Source organism: Henckelia pumila, chromosome 4 (genome assembly GCF_033568475.1).
Source record: "Henckelia pumila isolate YLH828 chromosome 4, ASM3356847v2, whole genome shotgun sequence".
NCBI lineage: Eukaryota > Viridiplantae > Streptophyta > Magnoliopsida > Lamiales > Gesneriaceae > Henckelia > Henckelia pumila.
The window spans coordinates 17940390-17952280 of record NC_133123.1 but is presented as its reverse complement, the minus strand read 5'-3'; the positions used below and the strand labels follow the sequence as shown (position 1 = coordinate 17952280).

General features: G+C 36.0%; 1 protein-coding gene across 1 annotated transcript; it reads left to right on the top strand.

The window, feature by feature from the left end:
* The first annotated feature begins 1103 nt into the window (after positions 1-1103).
* Positions 1104-10550, top strand: LOC140866359 (protein TOPLESS-RELATED PROTEIN 2-like). The gene is made up of 26 exons (XM_073271339.1): positions 1104-1433; positions 1572-2007; positions 2403-2582; positions 2681-2794; positions 2876-3034; positions 3131-3308; positions 3393-3519; positions 3598-3707; positions 3837-3975; positions 4177-4286; positions 4412-4481; positions 4578-4651; positions 4776-4871; positions 4945-5040; positions 5194-5321; positions 6587-6821; positions 6921-7088; positions 7171-7278; positions 7385-7531; positions 7783-7893; positions 7974-8156; positions 8263-8391; positions 8765-8860; positions 8993-9178; positions 9390-9562; positions 10132-10550. The coding sequence occupies exons 2-26, from the start codon at positions 1928-1930 to the stop codon at positions 10343-10345; spliced, it is 3411 nt and encodes a 1136-aa protein (XP_073127440.1). The 5' UTR covers positions 1104-1433; positions 1572-1927; the 3' UTR covers positions 10346-10550.
* The last annotated feature ends 1341 nt before the right edge of the window (positions 10551-11891 follow it).

Genomic DNA, 11891 nt, shown 5'->3' with positions numbered 1-11891 from the left:
GCCAGATAAATCGTGCTGAACACGTTCTGTAGAACAGACTCGCTTGAGAAAGTGTTGATAGAGATAATCGAAATCCGGAGCACTGACAAAAAACTTCCACCAATTCGAACACCCATTGAGAGCTATATCTTCGTATCTATATTATTAATTTGAGGCATAGATAATAACTAATTTTGGTAGGTTATTTCATACCAATTTTTGTCTTCAAAATACCTTTACCCCGTAACTACTGTAATTATTTTTTAATCTATCTATATTATTAAACTTGAGGAAAAAAGTTTGAGACATAACATTAACTACTTTTGGTAGGTTATATCATATCAATTTTTGTCTCCAAAATACCTTTACCTCATAACTACCATAATTTTTTTTAAATAAAATAAAATATATAAATTACTCAAACCTTATTATATTTCATACAAAAATTTGTTATGCACAAATATAAAACTATAGTTTAGATAAAAATTTAATTTATATACATATATCGTGTGAATATGTTTACTAGTTTATAATTAAGAAAAGGAATTGATAATGGAATACACGGAATTTTAAATTAAAATTTAGAATTTGAAAAAACTCACAAACGGTCGAATCATAAAAAGCAGAAAATAAATTTAGATATTTTGTCACTTCTTGGCTTGTGAAAAAACTGACAAATATATGTAATATATGTATGATAAATTCACACACATATATATAATATAATATAATCATTATATATATATATATAATATGATCATTTATAAACGAGAAATGAAATAAAGACGCATGATTTATTAAAGTCTTATTACTCATATCGAATGAGACAAGTTTATAAAATAAAAAAACGAAAAATGAAATAAAAACGTATAATTTATTAAAGTCTTATCCATCGTATCGAACCAGACAATTTCACGAAATAAAGATATGTAATCGATTAAACCATAAACAAAATAAAGACCTATAATCAATAAAATAAAGACGTATAATCGATTAATATATCGATCACAAGGGGAAAAAAAGAAAAGAAAGGGCAATTTCAGTTAAGAAGACCACCCAAATCTTAGGTGAAGCAAATGTATGGGGAATCATGTGTGGCTGAGCGACAGGTATTAAATATATATATACTCCACGGTCAACACAGCAAGCGTTTTCAATTCCAGTCCAGAACCCACGTTTAGATTTACGCACGATTACATTTATAGAATTGGAGAGAGAAAAGGACAGAGGAGGCAAGTACTGTGCAGCAAAGGAAAGAGTGAAAAAAAAGGAGGCGTTTTTCTTTCTTTAAAGCAAAAACCCTAGCTCTGTGCATGGTTTAATTCTGAGCCATTGGGAGTTGGCTCTGTCTTTTTTATTCACCAGAATGTGTGCTCAGATCTGGGGAACCGTACGATTTGGTTAATTTTTTCTTGGGTTTTGAGTAGAAGGCGGAATTTTTAGGAGAAAGTGAGGTGGGCTTCTTTGAATTTTTATTTTTATTTTTTGTTTCCGTTGTGGGAGGTTCATTTTGCTAGAGAGTAGTAGCTTCCGACTCTGTGGTGGCGGTGATTTCTAAAGTTTGGATTGATGTTGTGTTTTCTTTCTTGTAGGTATTTGGATAGAGCAGTTCTTGCCCCTGGCATTTTGGCGGTGAAGGCAGAAGGAAATTTGTTCCTTTGTTTTTTTTTAAGTTGTTGCTGAAATATACGAGCACATTTTCTTTCTTTTTATTGTGGGAATTTGGTTTTCCTGCCTATAAATCACATTAGTTTTGATATCTATCGCGGTCTGAGATTTGGATATAGTGGCTTGTGGGAAATTAGTTGTGTTTGTGAGAGAAAAATGTTATACCTTGTGTGTTAGTTGATAGAATAGGTAGCATACAGGTTTCCTTTCTATTTTAATCTTTAGGGGTTGCTAGTGGAGATTTGCGCTGGAGTGGTTGGGGGTACCCGGAGGCGTCACTATGTCGTCCTTGAGTCGAGAACTGGTTTTCCTAATACTACAGTTCTTGGATGAAGAGAAGTTCAAGGAGACAGTGCATAGGTAAATTATTTTGTTGGTTTATGCCTTAGATGTTCATGTATTTAACATATGGAAAAACTGTCACTTTTGCACTTGTCTGTAGTGCAATGAATTAATAGGAAACCACTTTATGAAATGCAACAATTCACTGGGACCTTAGATCTCGTTTGTGATTGTTCTTTTAGATAGATAACTGGCCTTCTCAGATGGGTTTTTGAATGTGATGCATAAGCATCTTCTGACTTTTATAATTTCAAATTCTTTAGCTAAAGAAGAAACCCCTTCTACGCCCACTCTTTATTTCCATGACTTGAACCACTAATTATTGACTGTGGAAAATGCAAATTTGACTGTTTCTTATAAAATTATATCACGATGAGAGTTAATATTTGGAATTGTGTATCTACTCATCGTAGGTTGGAGCAAGAATCTGGTTTTTATTTCAATATGAAGTATTTTGAAGACCAAGTTCAAGCAGGTGAATGGGAAGAAGTTGAGAGATATTTAAGTGGATTCACGAAAGTCGAGGATAATCGTTATTCGATGAAAATTTTCTTTGAAATTAGAAAACAGAAGTATCTTGAAGCTCTTGATAGGTACATTTTATTCCAAAACCATTTCTGATATCTTTTGTATCTATTCATGCTTTTTGATAATTTTTATGTTTAAATTAAATACACCTGCTAATTTGCAGACAAGATCGAGCAAAAGCTGTTGAGATTCTTGTGAGGGATCTCAAGGTCTTTGCGTCATTCAACGAAGATCTTTTTAAAGAGATCACCCAGTTATTGACCCTTGACAATTTTAGGTAAACCTGCTTGCTAGCTCTACTGTGGATTTCAATGTCTCCAGTAACACTTTTCTATTACTCTGTTTATAATTTTTTTAGGCAGAATGAGCAGCTCTCCAAATATGGGGATACAAAATCTGCAAGAAATATAATGCTGATTGAACTGAAAAAGCTTATAGAGGCTAACCCATTGTTTCGTGACAAGCTTGCATTTCCTGCCTTCAAGGCTTCAAGATTAAGAACACTGATAAACCAAAGGTATGTACTGATATTCCAGTATGCATATCTGATTTTGCTGCTAAGTGGCTTTGCATGTTGTAAGAATGTCAAATATTTTGTTTCCTTGGATTTCAGTCTTAACTGGCAACACCAGCTTTGCAAGAATCCACGTCCAAATCCGGACATTAAAACACTCTTTACAGATCATACTTGTGCTTCAAGTAATGGCACACGTGCCCCCCCTCCATCTAACAACCCTCTCGCTGGACCAGTTCCTAAACCTGGTGTTTTTCCACCTCTTGGAGGCCATGGTGTAAGTCGAGTGTGTGGTTTCTTTTTCAAAATGATATCACACTCCTTGGCCTCTCACATTTTCTTTATTTATTTCGTTTGGCAGCCTTTCCAGCCAGTTGTTTCTCCTTCCCCAAGTGCTATTGCAGGCTGGATGTCAAGTGCTAACCTGTCCATTCCTCATGCTGCTGTTGCAGCGGCGCCTCCTGGTCTGGTTCAGGCACCTAGTTCCGGTTAGTTAGCTGCAATAAAGGGAGTTGCCTTAAATTTAGTGATTTGATGAAATGTGTTCTATCCCCTGTTATTTTCAGCCGCATTTTTGAAACACCCGAGGGCTCCTCCAGGTGGTCCTGGAATGGATTATCAGACTGCTGACTCTGAACATTTGATGAAACGTTTTCGGTCCGGGCAACCTGATGAGGTTTGAACAAAATAGTTTAATCCATTAATAATGTTATATTGCGCTTTTCTGTATCCCCATCATTGTAGCCTCCTGGTTTGGATACTGTAAGACACTTCTGCAATTTCATTCTCTGTTTTTGTATTGCAGGTTTCCTTTTCTGGATCTTCTCATGCTTCGAACATGTATTCACCAGATGACCTTCCCAAAACTGTTGTACGGAACCTTAACCAAGGATCTAATGTCATGAGCATGGACTTCCATCCACAACAACAGACTGTTCTCCTAGGTTGATCATTGTCTTTTTGATATAGCTTTTGCATCCTTGATGGAATCCATTTTCTTTTTATATTTTCACTTTGGTGGCTTCTATTTGCACTTTTTAAAATGTCATTTATTGCCACGTCTCTCTGCAAGCATGTTATCATAAAGTTAGTAATATGCAACTTGGAGTATTTTTGAATTTGTGTCCGCTGCTATTGCATTGTAGTTGGAACAAATGTTGGTGATATTAGCATATGGGAAGTTGGGTCCCGAGAAAGGTTAGCACTTAAAACGTTTAAGGTTTGGGACATATCAGCTTGTTCAATGCCATTCCAAGTGAGTATCTACAAATCATTTAATGCTTAGCTCTTTTGTTTTGAAAATTGAGACCTCTATTTTTCAGTTTCTTATCCATTTTAACATTGTCAAACTAATTCATACTTTAATGTACTGTTGTTTAGACAACTTTGGTTAAAGATGCTACCATATCAGTAAATAGATGTGTATGGGGCCCAGATGGTTCTATACTAGGTAAAAAATCCATGGTGTTTCAAGACTCCTTAAAATTTTGACTTCTTGACTTGGTTTAGTAGTTACTGATTTTTATTTAATATTTTACTTTTTAAGGTGTTGCTTTCTCCAAACACATTGTTCAGATATATACTTATAATCCAGCTGGAGAGTTGAGACAACACTTAGAAGTGAGGATTGCTTAAAATCTCAATCTCTCTCTCTCTCTCTTTCTCTCTCTCTCTCTCTCTCTCTCTCACACACACACACACACACACACAGTTTCAAGTGGTGATGACATTTTTCTAATTGTAGATTGATGCTCATGTTGGTGGTGTTAATGATATTGCCTTTGCCCATCCCAATAAGCAGCTGTGCATAGTTACATGTGGGGATGACAAGACAATTAAGGTGTTGACCTCATGAAACTTGATAAAGTCTTACTCTTTGTTATTTGAAATTTTACATTACTGTCGTGTTACAGGTGTGGGATGCTGTTGCTGGTCGCAGGCTGTATACGTTTGAAGGCCATGAAGCTCCCGTATATTCTGTCTGTCCTCACTACAAAGAGAATATTCAGGTACATTAATAGTTATTGCTATGAAGAGAATATTCAGGCACATTAATAGTTATTGCTATCTCTCTTATTTCATGCTAAGGTCTTCTGCTATTTGCTTAATGATCTTCATTTGAATACTTGAGAGGGCTTGATCTGAATCTATTCGATCTGCAGTTTATATTTTCTACTGCTATTGATGGGAAAATAAAGGCATGGCTTTATGACTCCTTGGGCTCAAGAGTAGATTACGATGCCCCTGGGCTTTGGTGCACAACAATGGCATATAGCGCTGATGGAACCAGGTGCGATAAAATTCTGTCTTGATTGTTTTTTGCATATTGTCATGACTGACAAATTTAGCTTTCCTACTTCTTTACTTTTACATTTCTACAAGAAGAGTATATTTTACCTCGTTCATAACCGTCGTTATTTCACTTTTTAACATGCCAGAAAATTTAAGAATATGAAATCTAGAACTAGAATTGGCTGAGCACCAGGTACGCTGCAGGCTTCGCAGGCTCCAAGATATTGAAATAAGCATTTGAAGACATGAATCCATTATAAGTGGAGTCATTTCATGATTTTATCCATCTTCATTGTTAGGCTTGTGCAAGTTGGAAATGCATGGAAATCACTGAAACTTTTTGTAGTTGATCGTCTACCAGCCAGGGTAACTCTGCGAAAACATATCACTTTTTGGCCATATATGCGAGTAAAAGAAACTCTTTCCTGTTAGCAGGACATGGTCTTGGCTTGGACTTGAAGATTAGAAAAGTTGTAACCTAGAAAGCGAATTCTCATCTGATCTTTTAGCAAGTGGCATGGGACAATGTGGGAATACAAGACAAAATAATCAACTCTCCCATTTTGTTGCTGGTAAACATAAGATAAACTAACTGTTAAGCTTGATACTGTTTCGAAGTAATAAAAGAAGTGGTTGATAGCGAGCGGATTAAGTCATTGTGTGGTCCAGTTGTGTTCAAATGAATATCATCTTGGCTGGAAAAAGTTGGGGAAGGAAGTGCCTGAACCATCTACTGCTTCTAGATTAGAAGTAGTGATAGTCCACCATAGAGTTTCAACATTAGATACTTGCATTTGTCTACGGGAAGCAGCTGCGTAGCTGAAAGAAATTGAGTCATGATCTCCACTCACTCTTAGTAACTGGTCTTTCTGTCACGTGGGCTGACCAGATCACTCTTGAGTGTGTGCTTACTTTCAAGTGTATGTATTAGGTATCTTATGTGCTCTTGATGACTTAAGGAAAAACTTCAATCGAGTAGTTGTATTTGTAGTGAATACCAAACTGTAACTTGTGAAACTGAAAATCTGACGATGGCATGCATGCATAAAATAGAAGAGATGAGTTATGATGACATAATTTGATTCTCCTGTTGTAGACTTGTAGTTGGATCGTAAACTATAAGCTGAATTCACTTTTAAAGTTGGGTAATAGCAAGTTGGGCACTGTAATTAGGTTTTAATATATGGTGATGTTTTTTATAGGGATGTTATTGGGCATGTGACCACTCAGATTCGATCAATTATTTATATATATTCCTTTCAGACTCTTCTCTTGTGGAACGAGCAAGGATGGTGAATCTCACCTCGTTGAGTGGAATGAGAGTGAAGGAGCTATCAAGAGAACATACTCTGGTTTTCGGAAGCGTTCTTTGGGTGTTGTGCAGTTTGACACAACAAGGAACCGATTCTTAGCTGCAGGTGATGAATTTCAGATAAAATTTTGGGACATGGACAATACCAACACGCTTACTTGTACAGATGGAGATGGTGGACTGCCTGTTAGTATTTTTTGAAATCAACCTTGATATTACATCATATGATATGCTCTGCAAAGTGGTATAGTCCTAAAGTTGCTATGGATGACATTTTCCTTGCAGGCAAGCCCTAGGTTACGATTTAATAAGGAAGGCTCATTGTTGGCAGTTACAACAAGTGACAATGGAATTAAGATTTTGGCAAATGGTGATGGCCAACGCATGTTGAGAATGCTCGAAACCAGGGTGTTTGATGGGGCTCGTGGTTTTTCAGAAGTAGTGAATGTGAAAGTAATTTCTATTTTCTTGCGGACCTTTCTTCAAATGTTTCATATTTTTAGTTTTAAGTCCTCACGCGCAACTTCTTTTGCAGCCAGCAATTGCTGGTTCATTAGGTCCCATTCCTAATGTTTCTGCTTCAGTTTCGCCCATCCTCGAACGTACTGATAGAACTCCACAACCAATGTCCCTTGGCAATATGGTAATGCACTAATGCTCTTGTATTCATTTTAGTGTAATCTGAATTGAAATTTCATCACATCTTTGTACCGTGCGCTGATTTGCTCGTTCCATTTGAAAAATCACAGGCCACTGTAGAAAGTAGCAGGGTGGCTGATATAAAACCACGGATTCTTGATACTAGTGACAAAGTTAAAAGCTGGAAGTTCCCAGACATAGCTGATTCATCTCTGGTCAAAACTTTGAAGCTTCCTGATCCATTGACAGCTAGCAAGGTATGTTATGTGGAAGATCTGTCAAACTCTGATGCAAGGAAGTGTAAATTAAGGAGGAAAGGTCTTTCTTTACCAATATCTATCTTGAATTAATACATTGTCTGTAATTGTTGTGAGAGTTGAGTTTCTTAATGCATGCTAAATTCGTCATTCGTGTAACTACTTCTACTCATCTCTAGCCTTATACTCACTTTTGACTTTCAAATTTTTCTTTCTTTCCCTTCATATATAACCAGCTCCATGTCCTGCAGGTTGTGCGGTTGCTGTACACAAATTCTGGTCTAGCTGTGCTTGCGCTGGCTACCAATGCTGTTCATAAGTTGTGGAAGTGGCCGCGAAATGAACGAAACCCATCTGGAAAGGTTGAACTTTAGTATTATGTTCAACATGATTTAATTTGTATTATGCAGTTCTGTGACGCCTTGATATATTTCATGTTCAGACGTCTGCCTCCAGTGTGCCACAACTGTGGCAGCCTACTAATGGGGCTCTCATGTCAAATGATATGTGTGATGTCAAAACTACAGAAGACTCGGTTTCCTGTATTGCCTTGTCAAAAAATGATTCTTATGTTATGTCAGCTTCAGGGGGGAAAGTCTCCTTGTTCAACATGATGACCTTTAAGGTTTGTCAACCTTTTCAGCTCAAAACGACAAAACCTATTGCACTTTAACTTTCATTTTATATATCTTCGTGTTTAGAACATTTAATGAGTATTTAATGCTGCTCAGGTCATGACGACATTCATGCCACCGCCTCCTGCAGCAACTTATCTTGCATTTCATCCCCAGGATAACAACATAATTGCTATTGGGATGGAAGACTCTACCATACAAATATACAATGTCCGAGTTGATGAGGTAGCTTTTTCTGTTTCCCTATGATCAGAACCGTGCCTGTATTTCAGTTTGGTGAAGCTATATTTTTATGGTGGTTGCATTTTTGGGGCGCACCGCAAGGGCAAGAAGCATTCATGGTCTTGTGTTTTCAAAGGAATGAGAACATTTTTGGAGTTAATTCTCTATTTTTTGCAGCATAAATGATGAATCAATAATTACATAAATTGCCTTTAGTTAGTTTTAAATTTAAATAATCATTTATTTACTTTTTGTTTCTAGACGGAAGGCTCGCAAGCTGTTGGTCCCCCCTGTGATCAATTTTGATGACCTTTATGAATTGGTCACTCCTTTAGTTAATTTGTTTGGTGCTCATTATTTTCACTTTACGCAATAGGTCAAAACCAAGCTGAAGGGTCACCACAAACGAATTTCAGGGCTTGCGTTTTCGCAGAGTTTGAACATATTGGTATCATCTGGAGCTGATGCACAGGCAAGTCAACCGTTATAGATATTTTTGCCAACCTTTAATGCACCCTTTTTCAAGTTGAAACATTTTGGAGTTTTTATGATGCTTGATGATTATTTTTTCATGGCAATTTTTTTCTGATTAATTTCAATGCAGTTGTGTGTCTGGAGCATGGATGGATGGGAGAAGAAGAAATCACGGCCCATACAGGCGCCTCCTGGGCATCCCTCTCCTCTTGTTGGAGAAACGAGAGTTCAGTTCCATAATAATCAATCTCATCTTCTGGTTGTTCATGAAAGCCAAATCGCAATTTATGATGCTCAACTGGAATGTTCACGATCGGTGAGTGTATCATATTGCTTTGAATTTGTTTTGAAATCAGTTAATTAGAAGTAGATCAAGAGTATCCCACTTGTTTATCGTATTTTCTGTCACTAGACTCACTGCATGCAGTATAGTTAAGATTTATGACCATGAACAGTCCGTCGTGTTAATGTAGTTTCTGTGTATTCCAAAAAAATTATTTGTTGATATAGTTGTATTTTAATGGTAGTGGTACCCGAGGGACACCCTTTCTGCTGGTATTTCCAGTGCCATATACTCATGCGACGGCATGATGATTATTACCGGATTTTGTGATGGTGCTGTTGGACTCTTTGATGCGGACAGTTTAAGCCTTCGATGCCGAATAGCACCAACTGCTTACTTATCTTCATCGGTTTCCAGGTATGCAAGTGGATAGAAACTTGTGAGATTCTTGAGAGAGACTGTTTGAAATATTATTTTTATCATCATAGTTGGCCTACACCGCCCTATACGCCACTCTCGTACAACTACGACCAACATTTGTTCACATGCTGTGTCAGAATTTACTTTTTCCAAAATCATGGGAGGTGGCCTAGCAGTAACTTCATATATTAGTGCACTCACTCACATGTAAGCTGTAAATCTGGGAGTTAAGATCGAGACATGTCTGTGGTTACAAGTTTCACAGGTCCATTAATAAGCTCATAAATCTACTTAATATAATATACAGGGGATTACCCTCCTGATTTTGGACTTTTGACATGCTCTGATATTATGTTGGAAACCATTTTCATCAAAAAGCTAGAGCTCCTAGGTCGAATTTGATGCTGAAGAAAATTTCCTTCTGAAAATTTACCATCTTTATTACTATTAGTAATGCAGGCTGCAACTTATAGTTTCTTAATTCCTCTATTGAATATCATCCACTTCTCAATGTGATTTCATCGTCTATTTCTCAATCGTTTGGGGGCAAACCTTTTCTTGTGCAGCAACAATATTGCCTTCCCCGTGGTTATAGCAGCTCATCCATCAGATCCAAATCAGTTTGCACTTGGCATGAGCGATGGTGCAGTTCATGTCATCGAGCCTTCAGATGCAGAGACGAAGTGGGGTGGATCGATCCCTCAAGATAACGGGGCTTTACCTTCTATTCCTTCTAGTTCTGCTTTAAATAGCCAGCCATCTGAAACCCCATCTAGGTGACAAGTTGGAGAGGGTTTCGAATGATACAACCAGTCCTATTACTTGTTTTTTGGGGCATACTACTGTAAATTTTCGTCTCTTTCTCTCGTTTTCGTCGTCTATTTCAAATGAAAAGGAAAATCAGAAGAGGGCACTTTGTATGTTACATACTTTTGGTAGCTCAGCAAATTGTTTCATTCATGTTCCATATCTGTTATCCGGTTCATGCTTTTTAGTGTTTATATTATATTATATTAGTTTTTAAAATTATTCTAACCATGCATTTCTCCATGTGTACTAAGCAAATTCTAAATGTTGCTAACTTGTAAATAGAGTTGAGTAAGGTACGTAGTGTGATTTATTTTCTCAACGTCTTAGAAAAAAAGCTTTGAAACAAAATGAAGATTTTATTTGGTAAATATTGCTTATTATATCCGATTAATATTTGTAATAATTTTTGATTAAGAGATGACATATTGTAAATTTATAAATGGGTTTATGAAGTGCTGTTAAACCATTCAAACGAATTGTTGAAAAAGGCGACGTCTGAGCGTGTGTTGTTATATTAATTGGTTCATTAATTTTGAATTCGAATTGGATAAAGGGAAATTATAAGGGAAATATTAACACGAACAAGAATAATTGATAGTTGGACAGAAAAGAAAAAAACTGTTTAAATCTCGTCTAAGCGGGTATAAATAATGCTAAAGGTACAACATATATCGTGTATAACGATATTTACAACAAATATATCGTGAGATTCTGCTATTATATCACGATATTTTACATTCAATTTATCATGAGATTTTGATAAATAAAATTTTTGTATTGATTTTTTTGTGTTGTACAAATTGATGTACAAATTTGGTTATAGATATAGAATTGCTCAAGCAGGTATTATGCGGTGGGTGACCGCCTTGCTTATTGCTTTTGAGAACATTGCTTTAGGGGTTTGGCATGGGTATAAATTATATTGGCATCAGATCGAAACTGTTCCCATTTGGGTAAATATTGAACCTATATGGGTTTGAATAATGGGTATTCAATTTTGAGAAATATTACTTGTAATCACAAAATCACTTCAAATGTACTTTAGTTGAAAGAATTTTTTTGAAGGAAATGTTGTGTATAAATTGGGTAATATTGAACCTATATGGGTTTGAATAATGGGTATTCAATTTTGAGAAATATTACTTGTAATCATAAAATCACTTCAAATGTACTTTAGTTGAAAGAATTTTTTTGAAGGAAATGTTGTGTATAAATTGAGTTACAAAGTGTGTAAGGCCCAGAAATATTAAATCATTAATTATGGAAGTTGAGAATTAAATTCTATATTATGGGCTAATATTGATTTGAGAAGTTATGAAAATGATAGATTTAATTTCCGAGCCGAAAATATTTAATTTAAGAATTTACGGATTTTGAGAATTAAATTCCGAGACTTCTTAAATTAAAAGAATAAATATTCGATTTGAATATTTATGGAATTTAAGATTAAATTCCATGTTTCGAGAATTAAAGAAGATTTAATTTTGAAGATACAACTCGATCAGGTACTGATTTG